The sequence below is a fragment of the Pseudorca crassidens genome, chromosome 1, assembly GCF_039906515.1.
Source record: "Pseudorca crassidens isolate mPseCra1 chromosome 1, mPseCra1.hap1, whole genome shotgun sequence".
Taxonomy (NCBI): domain Eukaryota; kingdom Metazoa; phylum Chordata; class Mammalia; order Artiodactyla; family Delphinidae; genus Pseudorca; species Pseudorca crassidens.
In genome coordinates this window covers 122,606,558-122,630,063 of record NC_090296.1, presented here as the reverse complement: position 1 = coordinate 122,630,063, position 23,506 = coordinate 122,606,558, and the positions used below count along the sequence as shown (strand labels likewise).

Below are 23,506 nucleotides of genomic sequence, written 5' to 3'. Positions count from 1 at the left end.
GTGCCACTTGCACTGGGGGAGGTAGAAGCCCCCGAGGCTGGAGATCCAGGGGGATTGGAGACTTGGACCCCTTCCCAGGTAGAACCTGACCTCAGGAGACACAGGGTTACACAGGGTAAGCAGCCTCCCAGAGCGCCTTGTGCTTGAGCGTGCGGTGGAGGCTGTGGAATGATTGTGCCAGCCCCTTGAGGTTCCCTGAGGCCCACAGGGGCAATTGAGGGAATCTGGAGTGCCCCAAACTGAGAAAAGGCCAGACCCACAGAGGCTTAAGGGTGGGGATCAAAGGAGCAGGTGGTGGGAAGGCAGGAGGTAGGGGAAAATGACCAAAGGGTCCAATGCTAACCTAGGACCATGGTGGGCACCACAGGCCCAGTGCCAGGATCCAGGAGCCCTGCGAGAACCCACAACAATGTTTGCAGCCAAGGGGTAAAAAAAGTAGCAGAACACCAAAAGGCAAAAGAAAGAAAAGACAAAAATCAAAATGAAGAAAATTTAATTAAATATCTACAAGACATTGTCAAGTAATTAACAGAACCCAGCTCAAGTGGGTATATGTGAACGACCTTTAATGTGGAATGCCGGCAAATTTTCATGAGTGATAGGATGAGGGAATTCAGCTTCTAAAATTCAAAGTGCCAGGGGCCTGCGTAGGGTCTTCAAATGTACCATCCCCAAAACTTACATGCCTCCCTGGGGAAGGGAGGGGTCCCCAAATTGACGTCAGATTACTTTTCTGTCAGGTGGGTTAATGAGAAAGCAAAAGAGAAAGTCAGGTCAGTTACAGGAAAGTGAAGTGATGTTCCTCGCACACGTTCATTTGTAATCGGAGACCCTGAGTCACTGCAGACGTCACTGTGCAATGCTGCCCTCAGCCTCTTCATCCCTGGGGGGCTGGCGGGACTCACCGGACCCTCAAAGCCCCTGCACATTTCAGCAGTTGGTTTGCCAGCCTCCCATTCTTTCACAACTCTGGAGCGAAGATCTGCTACCCCTTCTTCCTCCAGACCTACGTGAGTTAATCAAGGTGACTTTAGGGAATGAAGCCAGAGCGCTGGGCTCAAGCCCAGCCCCACCTCGGCCCCACTGTGTGATCCTAAGCAGTTCCCATCCTCCCTGTGGCCAAGCCTCAGTCTCTCTGTCTGTGAAATGGAATAATAATGCCTACCAGGGCTGCCATGCGGACCAAGGAGGCCACAGCTGTGAAACAGACTGGACTGCATCGGGATTTGACTAACAAAACCAAACCAAAGGAAAAAAGCTTTGTTGAACCCGGGAGTGGGGTTTCACAATCGACCCTTCTGAGCTATGTCTGGGGAGGTGAATTTTTATGTTTCCTCATGGTCTTTTTGCCAGGGTTCATCATCTCCTCTTGCCCCAAACAGCGTAAGGAGGTACCAGAGCCGCAGTGGTGGGGAAGCAGATTGGGGTGGGCTGGGGGTGGGTGAGGGAGCCAAGCTGGCTTGGCTCCTGGAGGACTGAGTCAGCGGGCAGGCAGGCAGGGCGGGCCCAGTCCTCGAAGGCTTGGGGAGGAGATGGTGCAGGAATGTTCCTCCCGCCCAGGCCTGGGCCCTGCCCACCACATTCTGGCTCCTGCTCTCTGATGCTGCAGCCTCAGCTCTGGCTCCGAAGATGGGAGATGCTTGGAGCTTTGTTGAGTAGGTTCAGCCAGGGGCCTTCAGAGGCAGTCTGGCCCTCGGGACTGACCCAGGGGTGGGCAAGGCCAGGCCAGAGCCTGATGGGAATTGGGCTCTGACCCTAGAGCAGACCCCCGCCCCACTGGGTGATGCAGCCAAACGCCACCGCTCACTAAACCTCAAGTTTCCCGTCTCTGCAACGAGGAACTGAACTTGGTGGTGTCAGATGAGGGATGATCGCGGCTGGCTCCCCCAGGAGGCGGTGCAGGTGGAGTCCAAGAGCATCTACATCTGTGACACATTGGCCATGTGCATGTGTGACTTCATGGCCGCGTGTGTCTGAGTGTGTGTGTCGCTATGTGAGTGTATGACCGTGCACAGTACTATGGTATGGCTGTGAGTGACGACGTGGCTGAGACTGACGACATGTATGTGGGTGTGGACGAGTGTGGACGTGGCTGTGAATGTGTGGCAGTCTGTGGCACTGTGGCTGGGAGTGCAGTTGTGCAAGCACATGACCGTGCATATGTGTGTGAGTGTGGAGCCTGGTGTGACCTGTGTGCCGCACGCAGGTTGTATGGCTCTGTCTGCTTTGGGTTGGGCAACTGCGTCTGTGACCAGGCCTGGCTCTGCTACAGCCGTGGCACAGCTGTGGCATGGTGGTTCATGGCACTCCTGTGTCCAGGAAGCAATAGGATGCAGAATCTGAGGGCTGCCTCCATCCCCAACCCCCATATGTGGCCACAAAGCAGACTCCTTTCCTGGGCTGGGCCAAGACTGGGGATCAGAGGTCCCCAACCCCCCAGCTCCAGGTCCTGGTAGTTGCCCAGCGCAGAAAGAGAAGCCTTGTTTTCCACCCGCCTCAGGGAGGAAACTGGAGGCAGCTGGGCTCAGCTCAGTCTGGAACATCTGCCTGGCATGAGACTGAGGCCAGCCCGCAGGCCCAGCCACCACCAGGATACCCCCACACACACACTGGTCCCCAGTCCCCTGCCGAAAGAGGCTCCGGCCAGCCCAGACAAATCTCAAATTCCCCCAACACTCAAACCCACACAGAGATAGAAAGAAACCAGAGAGAAGGGCTGTGACGTCCTCACTTCCCATCACATGTATGTCTGTCCCTGCCTAGAGCCCTCAGGATGCCTGGAGGAGGACTGGCCCATCCCCAGACTTCACGTTCTGATGCTTTTCCTAGGCACAAGCCCCTCCTGAGAAAAGCGTCAGACCAACCTCTCACCCGGAGGATGGAAGGCATGGGAGGTGGCCCCCCGCTCAAGAAAGAGACACAAGAGGGCAATACTATTCCCAGGGCAAGAAGAGTGAACAGGGGACTTTCCAGGCACTGTGTGTTGAGAAGAGCATTCCCACCGCCCCAGCGCTGACTGGGCCTGGGAAGGAGACCCCCACCGCTCTGCCCATGGTCAGAGCGCTCACTGCAGAAGGCTGCAGTGAGGTTGGAGCGGGGAAGAGGTTAAGGGTGGGAAGGTCCTCGGATGTGTTGGAAAATGAACGAAGGAGGGCAGGGAGGAGAGAAAGGAAAATTCCACAGAAAGTCCCAAATCTGACCTAATTTTGACCCAGGGCCAGGGGCCCATTCCAGAAGTTCCTCTGAGGACTCTCTGCCCTGAACAGGGAGCCTCTGCTGCCCCTTCCCCACTGCACCTGCCACCCCTTACTCTACCTCACTGCCATGAGCTCCCCTGCCCCCAGCCCGGCCAAAGCCTCCCCTGATGTCCAGACCCCAGCAGCCCTCCCTCCACCAAGTCCCCATTGCCCCAAGAGAACCGCGGCCCCCCAGCCCTCCTCTTTCCCGTGTGCAAACAGATTCCTGTTCATCCTGCCTGGGACACCCCCAAGGGCACAGCTGGGGGGTCCACCTCAGTTTCCAACTGGGCAGCCACAGCAGGCCTGGGCAGCCTGGACTGGACGGCTTGGGGAAGGACACAGGTTCTGAGACCCACCCCCTCCCCTGGACTGGGGCTTTCCTGGGGGCAAGGCTGGGACATGCTCTCCCGGGGAGAGGAACCCCCTATCGATTAGACTGTCCCTTCCTCACGTGACCTTCAGTCCTAGATCACAGAGCAGCAGAGCCAAACCCCTGGCAAAACTCCACCCATTTGAGAGATGAGGACAGTGAGGTCTGGGAAGGGTATGCATCCAGCTGGGGTCCAGGGCCACCCAGAGGTCCCCAGCTAGCTCCTGCCTCCAGCACCGTCCTCCCCCCAGCTTCTGAGGTTCTGGGGTAAATGTTGTGCCCATCACGACCTCAGAATCTGGTCCAATCGCTCCCAGGGACAATTAGGGCTGTATCCTTCCCCACCCCCTCATCCCCCGCTGGGATCCAAATAAGGAGTCATATTTTTGTTATCTTAACTGTAAAAGGTTTATCAAGAAAACAAGAAAGAAAGAAGATTGAAGCAGCAGCAGCCAGGAACAGCCATGACCTCCTGGGGGGGGCCAGCAGTGGCACCTGTCAGTTCCCCCAACCCACTGCTGGACCACGCGCTGGCCTGGGGGTGTGGGGGGAGCCCCCTCGAGGATGTAAACATGGGTGGGAGACAGCACAATCCCACCAGGACCTGAACCGGCATCACAGTGAGGCTGGCTGTGGGCAGATGGGCCGAGGATCCCTGGGGTGGTGGGTAAGCTGGCCCCTGGGAGCCTGAGGCCCAAGCCTGCTTGGAGTGTGGGAGCTATTGCTGGTGAACTCAAATACCCGGTAACTTCTGGGTGTCCCCTCCAGAAAGGTGCCACCAGGGTCCTGGGATCCGAGGCTTGTCTTAGCACCTTGAGCCCAGGGCAAAGATGCTGCATGGTCCCCTAACCAAGGGGTGAGGGGGCTCAGCTGGTGAAGGGGAGTCAGGAGGGAGTTGGCCTGCAGCCCCTCCTGTGGGCGGGGGTGGTGGTGGAGGTGGGGTGGGGACAGGGGCATGGGAGCAAGGCAGATCCTTCCCCTCTGTCACACAAGGGGACACCACTGAGGGGTGCACCAGACTTGCTTGGGAGGGGCTTCCCTGGTGGCGCAGTGGTTGGGAGTCCGCCTGCCGATGCGGGGGGCGCGGGTTCGTGCCCCTGTCCGGGAGGATCCCGTGTGCCGCGGAGTGGCTAGGCCCGTGAGCCGTGGCCGCTGGGCCTGCGCGTCCGGGGCCTGTGCTCCGTGGCAGGAGAGGCCACGGCAGTGAGGGGCACGTGTACCGCAAAAACAAACAAACAAACAAAAAACTTGCTTGGGAAAGTAGAGGAGAGAAGACGGGGTCTTTCCATGCCTCCACAGCCTTGCCCATGCTGTTCTTCTCCTCTGAATGCCCTCCCCACCTACTGTCCCCACTTACTGTCCAGCAGGTCCTTGTCATTCTTCAAGACAGTACGCCATGGAGTCATCCCTAACTGGCAGAACGAGTGGTCCCTTCTGCGAGCTATTTACCATCAATCTTTCTGTACTGCCCCTGCCTGTTTCTGGGTCTGACCCCCACCTCAACTGGGGACTCCCCAAGAGCAGGCGTGTCGCAGCCCTGGATGCCCAGTGTCTGACCCGGGGCCGCAGCAGGCCTGCGCGTCTGCTGAATGAACGAGGGGATGGTGGCCAGGTGAGCGAGCGCTATAGGCTCTAGGGGAGGCTAAGACCCTGGCCTGACCTCAAGTGACTGACCAGCAGCCCAGGCCTTGGCCTGGAGGGCTTCTGGCCCCATCCTCACCCCTGCTGTGCCCCTATCTCTAAGGGGTGGGGGACTTCCCCAGGGATATCCATGACTCCTCCAAAGCCCACCCCTGACCAGCCAGGCACTGCTGGTGTGGGAAGGTCTGGAGGGCAGCATGCATCGCAGCCACCAGGCCCCAGGGGCGGTGAGAGGACCAGGGACACGTGGTCAGAGGCTGTCATACATGTGCAGCGTCTTCTCCAGCTGCTGGCCTACCCGCTGGTAGAAGAGGATCTGCTGGCGCAGGTAGTTCTGCATCATGTGCTTGAAGTCGAGCTCGCGGCGCTGGTGGAAGTGGTTCATCTCAGCCTGCAGGGCGAAGCCCACCACGCGGCAGCGCCTGCGAATGCCATCTGCCTCGTCCTGTGCCATGCGGCCCTCGTCACTCATGCGCTGGCTCTCCTTCACCTTGGCGAAGGCACCTGGCACAGGCAGAGCAGAGGACAAGGACAAGTTAGGGCTCCGGGCTCCCCAGTTCGCTCCCTAACCCCACGGTGAGACCCGGGTCCAGGCAGACAATACCCTCATCGGCTGAACTCAGGCCTCACTCTTGGACTCCACGGAGTCCAGACCCATGGTCCAGCCGCCTGGGTGTCTCCACCAGGATGTCCACCAAACCCTCACCTTCAGCACATCCTAAACCAGATGCACCATCTTCCCTCCAAACCTGTGGCGACGCCAGCAGCCCACACCTGCCCTGCCCTGCCAGCTGATTGATTTCTAGGACCAGGCCGTCCCCACCCACCACAGGCCTCGTCACCCCTCACGCTGGCTCCCCAGTCACCTCCAACATCACCTCCTCCAGGAAGCCTTCCCTGCAGCCCCAGTACATCAGGTGCCTCCCAGTGCTCTCGGGTGCCCTGGGCTTCCCTCTGCTACAGCTCTTACCACCCTGTGGTTTCTCTGACCGCTTCCTTCTGGGCTGTGAGCTCAATGTCTCTAGCATCCAGAACAAAGCCTAGCCCACAGCCGATCCTGGTATGTGTCTGCTAAGCTGATTCAACCTCACTGGACTGCTACCATAGGCCCCTCATGGGCCTCCCCACCTCAGTCTCAGCCTCTGAGAGGTTCTCCATACCCACAGCTCCAAGCCTCCCCTGGCTTCCTTCTGCCTGCAGAGCTAGGTCCCCCATTCTCCTGGCCTGTGAGGCCCTCTGGGAGTTGACCCCTGCGCCCGTTCCACACTGACCCCACGTTCATCAAATTCAGCTTTCTTTCCTACCTTCCTATCTCTGCCCCCTGGATCCCTACGCATAATGCAAGGCTCTGACGGGGTGCCGCTTCTACACGGAGCATCCCCCAGGCAGACCGCCTCCCTATCTCAGCTCACCAGGGCTCTCCCCACCCCCGTCACCCAGCCGATTCTAAAACAGAGCCTCAAAAGCCACCTGGAGTTTTCCTTTGTGTGTGTCTCCCCACATATAGGCCCTGCTCCCTCCTCACCCCAGCCCCCAGGGGACTAGAGGAAGCCATTATAATAACCAGGTGGCAGATGGGGGGGGTCAGGGGATGAACCTGGGGAAGGGACCCAATTTGGAAGAATGGGAATGAATCAACAAGCACTTGGTGAAAGAATGTTAGCTCTGAATTAACAGCACTTGACTGATTCCATGCTGAAGCCAGCGGGGGCAGTTGCTGAGGCGGTGAGGCAGTCTCCCTGCGCCTGGCAGGTACTCCTCGCAGGGCTGTAGGGAATCCACTGTGTGAAGAAGATTAAGGAGGTGGGAGGGGTTGGCACGGAGGACAGCACACTCCCCGAGCGCTTCAAAAGCATCCACTGCACACAAGTAACACGCTCGTTTTTCATGTTTCCCACCTCTCCCTTAAGGAGGTCTCTCGTGGACCTTTGAAACGTATTCCTTTTACTCCAAGCTGTTCAAATGCATCCAGGATGCATTTACGGAGCGTCTACCACAGGCTGGAAATAACTCTGAATGCCTTTAGAAGGAGCAGCACCTATATTAGATGGCAAGTGTGTGGCTAACTGGCAAAGAGCGGCATTTCGGGCGGACAGACTCAAATTTGGAGCGTTTCCAGGGCTGCTCACACAGCACCTAAAAGAACTCTGCAGTCCCCAGCTCCAGCCCACTCAGGCCTTTTGCCACCTTCTTTGAACCACTTCTCGCCTCCTGTTCCATACCGACTGCCCAGGTCTGGGCAGCAGGAGAGGGATCACCCCAAGGCCCAAGAGGAGGACCCCTTGAGAGGCTTCGGAGCTGGAGTGGCCCTAGAGACTAGCTGTCCAACACCCACATCCACTCCTCACTCTCCACCCCCACACTGTGCAGAGGAAACTCAGGACCCGGCAGGAGGGCACTTGCCGAGGGGCTCGCAGCCTCTTTCCTGCTCCAAAAGTGGGGGATGCCTGGCCCAGAGGCATCCCTGCACAGCTGGGGGTAGACACCACTTCTACTGCAAGGAGCCTAGGCCAGGTCCCCCAGGCATACGTGTGGGGCATCCAGACAATGGACTTAGGAATTTGAGAAGGTCCCAAGGGGTAAAAAGAACCATAAGAAGCAAAGTAGGAAAGAGCAGGACAAAGAAACTAGAGTCAGGCTTCAGCAAAGGGCACCTACTAGCCTGGATTCCACCTTCCTGAGAAAGTCTGGGTGCGTTGGGGTGGACTTGCATTTAAGAAAGCTTTTCTTGCCCATGGGCTTAGAGGAAGGAAACTGAGGCCCAGATAATAGGAATGAATCTATTGCAATTGCTAGGTATCCGCAGACAGGCAGGGAGCCAGAGATGGGGGGCAAAGGTTGTGGGGGAAGGGGGAGGCCCCACCCTGCTCCCTGTCACCCCTCCACCCTGTGACTCCGATGTGGGACTGGGACCAGCTAACACTAATGCACCCCAGAGACAGACTGGGACTCAGGACTCAGGCCTGTCTCCCGTCACCTGACACATTCCACCTAGGACTCAACCTGAGAACTGAGGGCCCAGGGGCACCTCCTAACCTGGCAGTTGTCCTGTAGGCTGGGTCCCAGGAACAGGGAAAGGAGGGTTGGAGCTTCAGAGCCCCAGGGTCCCAGGCATATCCCCTAAACTGCCACCTTAATCTATCTTGTCCCTACCTCTTGGAGGTAGTTACCACCCACCCTAGGTTGAGGGCAGGAGGTCTGAGTCCTAGTCCCACTGTGTCACCTCCAACAAGGGCTACAGGCCTCCCCACTGTCAAATGGGACACACGTTGGACTAGATGTGATGCTGCTGACAATTGCTCACAGCGGAACAGCGCTTTAGAGTTTCCACATCAGTAAAATGGGATGATAATAGTATCCACCCTATAGGTATACCTGAGTTTAACTGAACTAATATGTTTAAAGTACTTAGGATGGCACCTGACAGAGTAAGAGCTCCCCTCGCAACTATGTGCGAACTGCTTTTCAGTCCCAGCCAAGACCCAGCTGGTGGTGGCTCCTGGTGATACAATTCTTTGTTCATCAGCGCCTAGGAGGGGAGGTAGAGGGAGAGCTAGATGATGGCCCACAGCATAGAGGCTGGACCCACCTATTCCCCCAGGCAAGAACTTGGTCCTGCAAAAGGGCCACTTTGCCTTGGCCAACCTGAGAGCTCCATGGCCCCTCCAGCATGCTCTGTGGTCCAGGGCCTGCCTCCAGCCTGCAGAGGATGCCAGCTCAGTTGGTGCTAGAACACCCAACCCCCTCCCTGCTCCCTCTCCTTCTGGCTTGTCTACCCCAGGCACCCATCCCTTAGGGAGTTCCCTCCGCTATCTGTCTGGCACAGTAGAAACAGCCTGGCTGTGGAGTCAGAGACACCTGGGCTCCAGCTCCTGCTCTGATTATCATTCCTCCTCACCGCCCCTCACCTGAAAACGGAGGGAAGCACACCAGTCTCCGCAGCTTGTGATGAGTCTTAGGACCGAGCCCTGCCCTGGCTGGCTCTCAGGCAGGGGACCTGGACAGTCACTGTTGCCCCTTGGTGTCCCAGGGTAACTATTACTAAGGCTCTCTTTCACCCCCAAGATTGCCCTGGTTTGGATGGTAAATTACATGGTTGCCCTTCTCTTAGGAGACCCCTAAAGTGAGCTCCAGGGGCTGGGCCAGTGGGCAGACAGGCTGGCACCTCAGTGCCAACCAGGTTCCACGGCCCATTTTCCTAAGTTTTCTGAGGCGAGGAAACTCTTTCAGGGTCACCTCAGAGGCAACATTTGTCCAAATCCTGGTCTCCTGACCTCTCCTAGGCCTCCCATCTCCTTCCTTCCAAGGCCGGTCCCACATGCTTGCCATCTTTCAGATGTATGAACAGGCTGGACAGAATCCTGGGGACCCAGGGCCCAATTTTCTTTCTCCTTCCTCTGTGAAAGGGCTCCATCCACAGGGCCAACACGGGATCCCCCCTCCCCCCATCAGGCTGTGGTTCCCCCAATTCTGTCTCAGCCAGATTCCAAGCCCCCCTCCCTAACTTGCCCCACCACGGGCCTAGGAGTGGCAGTGCAGAGCCCAGAAGGGGGAAGAGTAAGCCCAAAAGAACCTGGCTTATTGGGGAGGGGTCCTCCAGGTCTGGGAAGGTGGGGCAGCCTCTGCCTGAGGTTGAACACATCACCCCAGGCCCCTCACCTTAGAAACACCTCCAGTGGAAACTCAGAAGTGGCCTCTCTCAGCTCTGTCTCCCTGCCCCAGGGTCAGAAAGGCCAGTCTGGCTTTACTCCCTCCTGCTTCAGTGGGAGCCTGGGAGTATGAGTATGGGGTTGCCTTCCTGCCCCCTGCTCTGCCCTGGGTGAGGGTCCCCAGACACTGCATGGGGGCAGCTGTTTAATCACTATGTCCCTGCTTCCCCCCATCCTGCTGCCCACACAGGAACATGCCATCCAAGGAGCTGGTTGAACCAGCTTTCCCAGGCCGTAGCACAGCAGTGAGCGTGGCTCCACTTCCGCACAGGGTGACGCCTGCCCCAGTGGGCCCCAGCCACCAGCCCTGCCCAATCCCTGCCCAGAGCTCAGAGCCAGATCTAAGGCATCACTCTGTCCTCGACCAGACCCTCCCCAGGAGTCTCTCCCCTACCCACCCCTTTGAAGGCCTAAGAGCTCACTGTGTCCGCCCTCCCTTGTCTTACAGATCGGGAAACTAACTCCCAGAGAGGGGAAAGCACTTCCCAAGGACACACAGCAAACTGGGGGCAGAGCCAAGACCAGAACTCAGGCCTCATGTCTCCTGAAGCTGAAAGAAGGGAAGGAGGAAGAGAGGAATGTGGAGAAGAGAAAAAAACGGCAGAGGAGAAGGAGGAAGAGAAAGTGAGGGAAGAAAGGAGGCTGGGAGCTGGAGAAGTTCTAGAAGTTAACCTCCTGGTAAAGGAGAACAAGGCGGGTTTACTCCAGACTCTCCTGGGGACCAGGTAGTGTGGTGGTGTTTGCTGTCCCCCAGGCAGTCCAGAGGCCTGCCTCCTGGCCTCACCCAGAGGAAAACTCCCCACCAAGCCAGGCCTGACCTCAGGGCCTAGGGGCCTGGGAGCCAGTCCCACGCCCTGCAGACGTTCTTCCTTAGTTACCAAGCAGCCCTGGGGAGGACCACACCTCTCTCCTGCCCTGCCTGTAGTCCCCAAGACTCAGCCACCTGCCGGGTCAGCTCCTGACTCACTGCTCAGGCAAGAAGAGAAGCCAGGCTGGGGAAGGGGGAATTGGATGGACCATGGGGGTAGTGCCCTGGACCCCCGCTTCCTCCCCCAACCCAGCCCGGCTGCCCCTAGGTGACCCGGCTATGAGTCACTTCCCTGGAAGTTCCTTGACAGCCCCACAGTAACAAGGACCCATCCTGTCCCTCCCGTAGGGAGGGGGCCATGAGAACTGAACACATGGCTGGGCTTGGGAGGTGGCCGAGATGGATGTGTCCTTGGGGAGGTGCAGGAGGAAGGGGCAGCCCCAGCTGGGCCATGGACTCCTTGTGCAAGCACCATTCTGTGGACGCAGCTTCTTCATCTGCAAAATAGGGGCAGCCACCCTCCAGAACACAGATAGGGAGGGAGCTCACAGATAGGATATGCAGCGGTGAGAACAGCCTCTGCAGCTGCAAAGGCAGGGAGGCAAGCTTGTGACAAGTGGGAAGACAGGCTACACTCTGTGCTCCTGTTATCTGGGTCTGTGTCCATGACCCCTTGCGGGCTCCTCAAGGGCAAGTCCTGGGCCCCAGTCAGCTCCGTGTTCCCAGACCCCAGCCTGATATCTTGAAGGGCTCAAAGCATGATGGGTAAATGAGTAAATGAGACAGAAACAGAGAAAACGAATGAATGAATGAATGAACGAACAGACAACAAGAAGGTAAGCAGTGAACTCCATGAGGACAGGGATCAGACCTGCCCATAATAATATCCCTGCACCTAGAATAGCACCTGCCACCTGGTAGGTGCTCGACACACTTGTTGAACGTATGAATGAGACACAGACAGAAATTCTAGCTGCACCGTTCTACTCGGTCTAGGCCATCTTCATACCCCCAGTGCCCAGCAGAGTGCAGATGCTGTAAGGATCTCCAGTCCACACTGGCTCTTACCTTTCTGCAGGTGGATGATGTCGGGGAAGTTGGAGAGCAGGCCCTGGTAGAGAGACAGCGTGTCGAGCATCTGGAAGAGGTCGTTCTTGGGCTGCTCGGCAAACATCTCACCCACGGCTTCATAGGTACGGCCCGTGTGAGAAATGGCGCTGTTGAGGGCTTCGGAGCTGAAGGGGGGGTCCATCTGGAAGGCATGACTGATGGCCTGGAAGGCATTGCCCAGCTTCTGGAATTCCTTGCGGAAGCCCCCCACATGCTTGCGCACCAGCTCCGATGCTACGGTGCTGAGCTGCAGGACGCTGTCGTCCATCTTCTTGCTGAAGGCTTTGAAGGTGTCCACACGGTCCTCCACATCCTGCAGGTCCTGGTGCTCCGTGGGGATCTGGAAGGTGAGCAGGAAGCTGGCGCCCACCATCTCGTCCTTCTCGGCCCGGCGTTTGCCCATCTTCCACTGCTTGGCATCCAGGCAGCTAAGGAAATGTTGGAAGCCCTCATACTGGGACAGCACGGGGTGGCTAGTCATGTGGTCCATCCAGAGGATGAGCCGCCGCTTCCGCTTCTCAATGAAGTCCTCCTCGAAGCGGCCTGTGGCCTGCTTCTCTGGCAGGTGGGGCACCGAGATGACAGTGAACTTGTGCAGCAGGCGGTTGTAGAGCCAGTCGAAGTGTTTGTAGCGCCTGTAGACAGGGGAGCCAGCGTGTGTGGGTGTGAGCTTGTAGGAGATGTAGCTTTTGATGCCCTTGAATTTGGTCTGTTTGGTGGGGTCCTCCACGGAGCAGGCAAATGGGTGGGGGTTGGCCTTCCACTGGGGGCCGCGAGGGCCCATTTCAATGGAGTATGTCTCAGCGATCTTGGCCATCATGGGCACGTCACCCAGGATGAAGGCCTCCACGCCAGAGCGCACAAAGCACGAGAAGCGGTTGAGGTTGCGTCCCACCACGCTGCCTCGCTTGGCAGATGCCAGGCTGTCCTGCCGCTCCAGGGGTGGCTTGGGCCGGAAGGCCGTGTGTTGGCTGGGGTAGGCACCAGGGTAGGAGAGGTTGAGTGGGGGGTGCCCGTTGGTGCCCAGCCCACCAGCCCGTGGCTCCTCCACCACTGTGCATCCATCATCCCAGTCATCCCAGTCATCATCATCGTCCTCCTCGAAACTACCCTGGTTTGAGAGGAAGCCACTGCCCCCCCCACTCCAGGAAGGGTCTGCCACGCTGGAGCCGTCGTATAAGCTCACCTGAGTGCCCAGAGAGCCTGCAGGACTGCTGGAGTAGTTGGCATGGTTGGAGCTGGTGCCAGAACGGATGATCTCCACGTAAGAGGCAGGGAAGAGCCCTGTCTCACCGCGGCTGTTCTGGCCCTGCAGCCATCCATCCAGCGAGGTCTCGCTGAAAACAACCAGGTCCTCATCCTGCTGGATGCTGATTTCCTCCTTGTTCTCGCTGCGGAAGTCATAGAGGGCTCGGCCTTTTAGTGCCATGTCTGGGCCAGTGGTAGAGAAAGATGAGGACAGAGTCCTGCCCAGAACTGGGGACACTTGCTAGGGTGTCCAAGAATGCACTAGCAACTCAAGGTCCGCCACAGCCCTCAGTCTCTCAGCCCCTACGGCGGGGTCTCAGCACCCACAGATGGTGTCCAGCCTCCCTCTCTTCAAAGCAATGTCCACGGCCCAGAAACAGGTCTCCCTGCACATGCCTGTGAGCAGGGAGAGCTCATGTCCATGGTCTTCCTCCCTTCCTTCCTCAGCCCCTAAAAGGGAGAGTCTCTCTTCCTCCCACTCCCAGAAGAAAAGTCAAGTGACTCGGAGAAGTCAGCTCTGAGAGGGCAAGAATTTGACACTCTCCACTGGAACAATGTTCTAAAATAGAAGAGAATCACTCAGAAACCACCGTCCCAGAAACCCCAGCAGCTCTGGCTCCCAGCTCCTTCTGGCTCCACAGGCCTTGGGAGGCTCTCACATTCCTCTGTAGATCTGCTCCTTCCTCCTTCCTCCTCCTCTTCCTGGGCCACTGGGTTTTCAAAAATCCAGAAAATCCAAGAGGGGCAAGGAGAAAAGCAGCAGCCTCCTGAATCGAATCCAAGGGTGGATGTGTCCGGCTTCACAACGAGCCAGGCCGGGAAAACAAGGACTGAGGCTTACACAACAGGCCGCCAACGCTTCGACCCCGGCGGCCCAGCCCGGCCCGGCCCCCAGCCCGCAGCCGGCTGGGGCGCCCTCTCCCCGCCCCCAAGTGACCGGCCCCCGCCCCGGGGAAAGGAGGGGACGCGACGAGGCGCTCGGGCGACTTCTGGCCACTAGCTGAGTGGCCTCTTTTGTTTGCCTAATTTCTCAGCAGTTTCTGAGCCTGAAGCTGACCCAGATCTGAGTCCAAGGACCTCCGGCCAAAGGTAACCCCGCGGTAACCGGTCCCCGCACGCGGGACGTGGACCCCCACCCTTCGCGTGCACGCACACACTCAACAGGAGTTTGAAGAGTGAGCTCTGGAGAGCAGATGGCCCGGCCGACTGTCCGTCCTCCGCTCTGCCCCACGGGGTCCCGCCGGTGGGCGGCGGGCTGCGCCCCCAGCCCGCCTTCCTCTCCAGCGTTCGCAGCCCCTCTGCGCCGCCAGTGAGAAGCCAGCTCCAAAACAACAACAAAAAAGGCGATTCCGGGAGGTGGCGTCCCGAGGAAAGAAGGAATAGCCGACGGGGGGGAGGTGAGGCGGGGGGGAGGTGAGGGGTGGGGAGAGGGAGGGAGAAGGACAAGCAGGCTGGGGAATTGGGCGAACTCCACAGCACTTCCGTGCGTCCTGGCTGGCCGCGGACTGCCCGGCTCCGCCCTCCCACTAGCCTGGGGCGCAGGAGCCGGGGCTCCCGCCTACTCCTCGCTTTTCCTTCTGGCAGTCACCCTCACTCACTTGCGCTGAGATCTGGATGCGAGAGAGAAAGGAGACGGTCGGGGAATAGGGCCAGCCCGTCCGCCCTGGCTGGGAGACACCTCTCACACCGAGGGGCTTAAGCGCCGAGGGACGGAGCTCTGCGGCCGCCGCCTCGCCTCCTCGCCTCCTGGGCTCCGTCACCCTCCTGCCTTTTCCGCGACGCAAGTGAGGCAAACTCCTAAAGTTTGTGAAGTGCGGTGCTTACAAGGAGGGCGCCGGAGCCGGGACCCCGGAGAGAGGGTGGAGGAAGTGCGTGGAGACCCGCAGACGCCCCCCTCTCGTTCCCCTGCCCCCCATCCCAGCTCCTGGGAGGGGAACGGGGCCGTGGCGCCGCCCGGGGATTGCTCTCTGGAGGGGGCCCCAGAGCCAGCGGCGCCCTCCTGGAAGAAGCCTGAGACGGTTTGGATAGTTTAGATACGGGCTGCTGCGGGTCCTAGTACCCTAGCCAGACAAGGCCAGGAGCACCCCTGTCTTGGGCGACTTCCTTCGGGGCGGGGGAAGACAAGACTCTACATCTGTAACGACGGTAACAAGACCCGGCAGGATCGGGTTCCGTTTCGCTTCGTGCGGCGGCCGGCGGAGACTGGATGTCCTGTCTTTGCCGGCAGCACCCAGGAGAGAGGAGTGGTCGGGGTAGGGTTCCGGGAAGAGGTAAAGGGGACTTGACCCTGGGCATTGATTCTGCCAGGCACTGTGCTGGGCACTGGAGATTACAGTACAACAAGGCAGTCGGAGAGTTTGACACCCTCTTGTCAAATGACAAGTCCACCCTCTTGTTCTTCATTCATTCATTCTGTCTCTCATTCATTCAACCTTCCACTCAAGGAAACATTAACTGAGTATTCTGTACCAGCCCCCTTGGTTTACAAAGACGAATAAGGCATTGTCCTTACCTACCAGAAGCTCAGATGTGTCAGGACAAGTAAAGAGATGTTCCCTGCCCGGTGAGACCAGTGCCATGAAATGTGAATGGGAGGGCACCTATTCCAGCCTGGGTTGAGCAAGGATCAAGGAAGGCTTTCTGGAGGAGGAGGTACCTAAGGTGAAGCAAAGGCTTTGGGCCTTACTCCCCTTCCTGGCTAAGCCCTGGAGCCTTGTCTACCGCTCTAACTAGAACTTCCTTCCCCCTCATTCTCATTCCTCCCACTTGTTGCAGATGAACTGGCACAAGGCAGCACTATAAAGGTGGGCACCTTAGGCTGTTTTGAGGGGTGTAATTTGCATGCCTCTGGCTCCAAAAACCAATTTCACTGATGCAGTGAGTAGATCCAATTCCCTAGGCAGAGCTGGCATTTGGCCAGGATACAGGCTTATGTCCAAACCCCAGAAGCCCAGGTATTAACTTACACAGAGAAATTCAACTGTCAGACCCAAATATTTGTATCAATAGATCAAGGCAGTTTGGGCTGCTTCTTAGGAAGCCCAGTTACCAGAAGTTTAGCGCAGGGAACCTGGAAACCCCAGGAGGGGAAGAAAGGATGGTATAAGTCTCTCAGCCAAGAAGCCTTGAGATCTTGTCTCCCGCCATAGGGGCAGTCTTGATTCTAAGGACTCAGTTCAGCCTAGTATCTTCAGGACCAGAGCCTGAATATGTTTCCCCAGCTGCTTTGGGGCACCCCTTTTCTTTGATCTTCTGTTCGCAGAGCCTCTCTCCAAGCTGGATTTAAGAGTAGCAGCTACTTCCTTAGTGCTTGCTGAGTGCTAGACTCCTGTAAACATTTTACCTTTATTAGCTCACTTAATACAATTGATGGGATCTCTGCTCACCCAGCTAGGGGCCTAGTGTAGCCCCACCCCACTGAGGGGCCCACAGCCACCACGCTGGTGGTCTTTAGTTGGTTCCCAAATACTTCAGTCACATATTTATGCATATTTACACCTTGGATTTACTCTCATATCTGTTCAGGGGCGGAGGGAGGGTGGTTTCTATCTCACAGTGGCCACCTTATTTCCAGGTTCTTGGGGAAAACTCATTCTGCAGCTTCACAGAGATTTCCAGAACCTATATCTTCTATTTCCAACCCTCTTCAAATCTCTGGGTAACAGGGCCCGCAGTTACTTATCTCAGGCAACTGCACTAACTTTTGTGGTTCCCTACACCCTGCCCATGCCTTTGGAAAAAGTCCCTTTATTAAATTCTCCTCACATTACTCTAATTGGAGTGTGTTCTCTCTTTCCTGATGGGACCCTGATTTGGACACAGGAAACAGCATCCATCCCCCATCCAGATAGCTAACTTTCCTCCTTTAGGAAAGGAATCAGCAAGGGAGAACTGTGGCCAGTGGTTTCCAGGCTGACTCCACTGGTGGCAGCGTGGTGGACACACTGGACTATTACTATAGTGATGCAGACAAGAGATGATGAGGGCCTGACGTAGGGCAGGGGTAATGGGCCGGGGAGAAGTAAATTTGAGATTCTATGGGGGTAGAACAGACTGGAATGACAACCAACAAGATGTAGGTATTGAGGGAAAAGTCAACCCACATCTTTAGAACATAGATTCTCAACTCCACTTTCCCACCAGCTATTTCCCCATTTATGTGCTCACCTTTGCAGCAAATTCCTCAAAATAGCCATCTCTACTAGTTGCCTGCAACATCTTACCTCCCTTTCTCTTCTTAAACCCCTCTAGCTATTCTTTCACCCTCACACTCCACTGAAACTATGCTTATCAAAGTCATCTGTGACCTAATGGCTATTCTCAGCCCTCCTCTTAGCCTCTCAGTAGCATTTGACCAGGTTGATCACTGCTTCCCCCTGGATACACTGTCTTCACTTGCACTGGGGAGACCATACTCTCCCGGTTTCCCTTCTACTACACTGGTTCATCCGCTTCTCTCCAATAATTCTTTTCTTTTTTTAAGATTTATTTATTGGATGCTTTTGGGGTCTTCGCAGACCAGGGCTTGAACCCCTGTCCCCTGCATTGGCAGGAGGATGCTTAACCACTGCGCCACCAGGGCAGCCCCTCTCCAATAATTCTTAACACTAGAGTGACTATTAGTTAAGTGGTTCTCTTGTCTTTTTCTCTCTATATTCACTTCTTTGACGATCTCACCCAGGCTCATGGCATCCAACACCATCTTTCTACCAATAATACCCCAAATTTTAAATCACCAGCCCAGGCCTTTCTCTAAAATACCAGACTCAGGGAATTCCCTGGTGGTCCAGTGGTTAGGACTCCGCACTTCCATTGCAGGGGGCACGGGTTCAGTCGGGGAACTCAGATCCTGCATGCCGCAAGGTTTGGCCAAAAATAACAAAGTAAAAATAAAAAATAAAATACCAGACTCACATATCTTTCTCCTTGACATCTCCCTTTGAATGTCTAATAGACACCTCCAACCGAACATGTCCAAAATTGAATTTCTAATCTTGCCCCCCAAATCTGACCTATTTGGCAGCCTTCCCCATCTCAGGTGATGAGTACTTTCTTCCACTTGCTTAGGTCCCAAACTGGAGCCATCCTTTGACCCTCTCCTTATTCTGGGACTCCTCTCTCATTGGCATCTCACAGCTGCTTTCCTGGTCCCAGCTACCACCTTTCTTGCGTGCACCACCACAACAGCTTCCTAATGGCCTCTATGTTTCCAGCCCTGCCTCCTGAGAATATGTCTATTCTCAACACAGCAGTCAGAGCAATCCTTTTAAAACATGTTAGATGTCAATTCTCGGCTCAAGACCCTTCAGTGTCCTCATCTCACTTAACCTAAAAACCAAAGTCCTTAAAAGAGCCTATGGGGCCTCTGTTATCTGAGCCCCCTTTCCTCACCCCCTAGAGCACTCTGCTCCAACCAAGATGGCTTCGTTATTCTTCTTCTGATATGCCAGGCACATTCCTGTCTTAAGGCATTTGCACTCACTGTTTCCTCTTCCTGAAATGTTCTTCCCCTACATATCCACATGGCTAACCCCCTATGAAATATCACCTTCTCAGTAAGACCTACCCTGACATGCCCTGCTTAAAATTACAGCCCATCCTCATCCCAAGCTCTCCTATATCCTGCTCAGTTTTGTTTCATGACACTTATCACCTGCTAACATATATAGTTTACTTATTATGTTTATTGTCTGGGGAGAAGGAAGTTAACCAAGAGTCCTCCTGCAGACACATTGAGCAAGAGCTGAAGATAGAAGGGAGTGAGGCTGGGGGAGTATGAAGGGTGGGGATAAAGTGCAAACTGGGAAAAGGTATTTGCACCATAGATAACTGATTAAGGATTAATATCCAGAACATACAAAGTACACCTTCAAATCAATTAGAAAAAAGCAAACAGTCTGTATTAGTTTCCTATTGCAGCTGTAACAAATTACCACAAACTTAGTGGCTTAAAACAACACAAATTTATTATCTTACAGTATTGGAGACCAGAAATCCAAACTGGATCTCACTCGGCTCAAATCAAGGTGTCAGCAAGGGCTGTGTTCCTTCTGGAGGCTCTAAGTAAAATTCCATTTCCTTGCCTTTTCCAGCTTCTAGAGGTTGCCCACAATCCTTTGCTCATGGCCCCCATTCATCTTCAAAGCAAGCAATCACACCTCAGACTTCTGTATGTATCACCACATCTCCCTGACTCTTCTGCCTCCCTTTTTCACTTATAAGGACACTTGTGATTACATGAGACTCACCCAGTTAATCCAGGACAATGTCATGGTCTCAAGATCCTTAATTTAATCACATCTGCAAAATCCCTTTTTTCACGTAAGGTAACATTCACAGGTTCTGGGTGAACATCTTTGGGGGGCCATTATTCTACTTACCCCATAATCCAATAGAAAAATACACAAAAGACACAAAGAGGCATTCTATAGAGGAGGAAACACATATGAAACCTTTATTCATCAGGAAATGCAAATTAAAATCACAGTTAAATACCATCACACACTCATCAGATTGGCAAATATTTTAAAAATCTAACAACCAAGTGTTGTCAAGAATGAGGAGCAAAGGGAACTCCCATGCACTGTCAAAGGAATAAAAACTGGTACAGCCCCTTTGGAAAACAATTTGGCAATATCTAGTAAAGCTCAACATGCACTTTACATGTTCATGCATACTTTACATGCATACTTTACAACTGAGCAATTCAACTTCAAGATGTATACTATTCAACAGAAGCTACTACATATGTGCAACAGGAAACCTACAAGAATTTTAATAGTAGCACTGCTAAAAATATTCCCTCCAAAAAAATCCAACAGGAGATGGATTAATAAATTAGATAGAACCAAACAATGGAATATAATGCAACAGTTAAAAAAAAAACTGCAGCTACAGATAAAAAACTCCACACGATGTGATGTCTTCTAAGCAACACTTCTCAAATGTCAGTGTGCATGCAAATTACCTGGGGGTCTGGTTAAATGCAGATTCTGATTCTGTAGGTCAGAAATGGGGCCTGAAATTCTGCATTTCCAACAGCTCTCTGCTGATCCATGGACTACTTTGAGTAAGAAGGTTCTCAGTATTTAGGGATGCATTTACAATGATAAAACTATTTTCCTTTTTAAATTTTTTTAAATTAAAAAATTTTTTCTTTTTAAACAAAAGGTAAAAATAACCACTAAATTCAGGAGAGTAGGTACCTTTACCTCTCACTGGGGGCGTGGCTGGAATATGTAGATGAAGTGGTCCTGGTGATGCTTTCTTAAACTGGCTCTTGGGTCCACAAGTATTCATTATACTTTGTATCTTACATATAGTATATTCCATATATCAAATATTATATTTTAAAAAAACAATGAGAAGCGTACAAAAATAAAACAAAATGATAGGCGAAGAAGCTAGGTGGCGTCAAAGTCTTGGGCAAATAAAGAAGTTAGTCCTGTAGCGCTACACTAAGCTAAAACAGATATAACTAGCAGAAAAAGTGTTAACTAAATACTCGGCACCAGAAATGCACCCTGTCAAGCTAATTCGTTTGAGCCCGGATTAAAGGGTCAGCACTTGTACTATCCAAGCTTTTCAAACTTACTGGGTTTTATGAATCACCTGGCATTCTTGTTAACAATACAGATTTCCAGGTGACTCCGGTGTATATCCCGATTCTGTGGGTGTAGGAAGCAGCCTGGGAATCGGTATTTCATAGGTTCGGTGGCGCCTAGCCCCACTTGGCAGGGGGAAACCGTTCCGCCCACCTGCTAATGGACCTGGCGTTAGTGGGCGGTGGGCATACCCGATCAGCCCCGGCCGGCTCGGGAAAGCCCGCGACGAGGTGGGAGGACCCCCCCACCCCGCCACGGTCAACACAGTAAATTCAACCAAACTAGCGCGACAGTCACCCCCCTTTCCAGGAACTGGCCTTTTAAGCCAGTTTCAGAGAGGCACTGAATGGCAGAAATCTAAATGAGAGGAAATAATTACGGCACTAGGTGATTAATTCTAGGCGACTTAAAACCGCGCAGACTCGTCTTTGGGGCCTCCCCTCTCGTCCCAGGTGTCCACCAGCGCTCTTTCCCCGCCTCCCTCAGAGAACGCGAAGAAGAGAAGAATCGCGAGATACGGACGCGGGGCGTGGCCCCACCCTGACCAGTGGAAACAGAGGGCGTAGCACTGAGCCTTTCTTTTATTGGCCCAGGGTCCCCAGGCCCAGTCTCGCAGTGCTGAGGCGGAAGTCGCGCGGGCGCCGGAACGCGCGCTGAGCCACGGGTCCTGCAGCGTCCAAGCCGCCGTCATGGTGCGGAAGCTTAAGTTCCACGAGCAGAAGCTGCTGAAGCAGGTGGACTTCCTGAACTGGGAGGTCACCGATCACAACTTGCACGAGCTGCGCGTGTTGCGGCGTTATCGGCTGCAACGGCGCGAGGACTACACGCGCTACAACCAGCTGAGCCGTGCTGTGCGCGAGCTGGCGCGGCGCCTGCGGGACCTGCCGGAGCGCGACCCGTTTCGCGTGCGCTCCTCGGCCGCGCTGCTGGACAAACTGTATGCTCTCGGCCTAATCCCCACGCGCGGGTCTCTGGAGCTCTGCGATTTCGTCACAGCCTCGTCCTTCTGCCGCCGCCGCCTGCCCACCGTGCTCCTTAAGCTGCGCATGGCGCAGCACCTCCAGGCCGCCGTGGCATTCGTGGAGCAGGGTCACGTGCGCGTGGGCCCCGACGTGGTCACCGACCCCGCCTTCCTTGTCACGCGCAGCATGGAGGACTTCGTCACCTGGGTTGACTCGTCCAAGATCAAGCGGCACGTGCTGGAGTACAATGAGGAGCGTGATGACTTCGATCTGGAAGCCTAGCGGGTCTTCCCTCGCCAGGACTGCATTTTGTTGATGAAGCTGAGACCTGATGCCTGAGATTCTGTGAAGGCGCCCTCCCCAAGAGTGTGTCAGCCAAGAACTTGGCTCCTCAGCTACAGGCCCTCACAGAGCCAAAGGGTACGCCCTTTTTCCACAAAATTTTCTTAGCCTTTGGACAATTGGTAATTAAATGACTGCCTTAAGAGACAATGGGAAGCGGTTTTGCGCTGCCCTGGGGAATTGTTACATTCTTGTACCTGAAACATTGTAGTGTGAAAGCAGTGATTTTTGGCGGGGGGGGGGGCTACCCCCGCCCCCAGCTTTCCTTTCATTTCTTTGTAGCAGGACAGTTTAGTTTAATTTGTATTTAACCCGAATTCTTGCGCTTGTTCGTGATTAAGCTGTGTACAGATGTTGGAGAGTTTGGTCTCAAGTTTTCATAAAGTGGATGAGATTTTAGTGTTCAGAGTCCTTTCTCTTGTTTAAAAGAATGCTCTCCTAATGCCAATAAATGGTCTAACTGCTCTTTAAGTGCAAATTTCTGTCTGGGTTTCTCACATAGGGTCACATCTATAAGTCTCCCTGGCACAGGAATCCAGAGAAGACTAGAGACAGCAGCGATCTGCCTGTGGGTGAAGCCTGCAGCAGAGCCTGCGTGTGGAAGTTGCAGAATGTTGTACAGGGCTGGGCAAATTTGTCAGTTTACCAATCCCTTCCTCGGAATGAGTGTTTTGGCAGAGCTCTTCCCCACAGGACTTCCTGTTGATATTCCAGCCCCAGGAAATACCATATTAGAGGGCTGAAGTGTTTGCTTGCCTAAGGAAATAATCACCCTGTAGCTTGGCCATCTAGCGGTTAGAAGTGGCCCAGGAGGTTCCTGGAAACTTCTTATGAATGGAGCCCTCAGGAGGCCCCAGGGCTGCCTTCCCGGAGCAGCACCTGCACAGCCTCTGCCCATCACAGCCCGCCATGGCTCCCTGCCCAGCCTTTAATTTAGACAGAGATTAATTCTAATTCCCCAATTGGAATGGGTTTTACTGAAAGAAGCAAAGGATGGGTTGGGAGTCAGGGAGCCTAGCCTGATGACAGTGGAGGAATGTGAAGCAAGAAGATCTGCTCTAATCCACCCCCCTCACTGGAAGGGAGAGTAGGGAGACTACCTCATTTATCCAAGACTTCTACAAGGAGAATAATAGAATGCCAAGACCAATGGATTGCTTTTATGTGTGCCTTCTCCATTTCCCCAGGTGTAAGGCAGCATTTGGTGAAGAAACAAGGGAAGGTGACACTGGGGATGACAGTAATAGCAAATGCTTCTACTGTATGTCAGGCACTAAATGCATTACATATCTTAATCCATTTAATCCAACAATCCAATGACGTGGGGAACCCAATTCTCTACTTTTCAGATGAGGGAACAGAGGCAGAGATGGGTCAAACTGCCCCAGACTGTATAGCCAAGAAGTGGTAGAGCTGGAATGCTCCTTTAAGAGTCGTGTGAACATTGGCACAGCCAGCCCAAGGGATACATCA

At 54.6% G+C, this 23,506-nt stretch overlaps 2 protein-coding genes across 2 annotated transcripts; one reads left to right on the top strand and one right to left on the bottom strand.

The window, feature by feature from the left end:
• Positions 1–476: 476 nt before the first annotated feature.
• On the bottom strand, positions 477–14,544 carry SNX33 (sorting nexin 33). Its single transcript, XM_067754222.1, has 2 exons — positions 11,836–14,544; positions 477–5,754 (listed from the first exon to the last, which is right to left on the bottom strand). The coding sequence occupies exons 1-2, from the start codon at positions 13,304–13,306 to the stop codon at positions 5,501–5,503; spliced, it is 1,725 nt and encodes a 574-aa protein (XP_067610323.1). The 5' UTR covers positions 13,307–14,544; the 3' UTR covers positions 477–5,500.
• Positions 14,545–21,314: 6,770 nt separating this feature from the next.
• Positions 21,315–22,504, top strand: IMP3 (IMP U3 small nucleolar ribonucleoprotein 3). Its single transcript, XM_067754236.1, has one exon. It carries the CDS (start codon positions 21,419–21,421, stop codon positions 21,971–21,973), a length of 555 nt encoding a protein of 184 aa, XP_067610337.1. The 5' UTR covers positions 21,315–21,418; the 3' UTR covers positions 21,974–22,504.
• Positions 22,505–23,506: the final 1,002 nt, after the last annotated feature.

What these genes read in the sequence shown, in the direction of transcription:
- SNX33 (XM_067754222.1), bottom strand. Translation starts at nt 13,306, where the DNA reads ATGGCACTAAAAGGCCGAGCCCTCTATGACTTCCGCAGCGAGAACAAG. An exon ending in CATCATCCACCTGCAGAAAG is followed by an intron (nt 5,755 to 11,835) that starts GTAAGAGCCAGT and finishes TGCCTGTGCCAG; the next exon opens with GTGCCTTCGCCAAGGTGAAG.
- IMP3 (XM_067754236.1), top strand. Translation starts at nt 21,419, where the DNA reads ATGGTGCGGAAGCTTAAGTTCCACGAGCAGAAGCTGCTGAAGCAGGTG.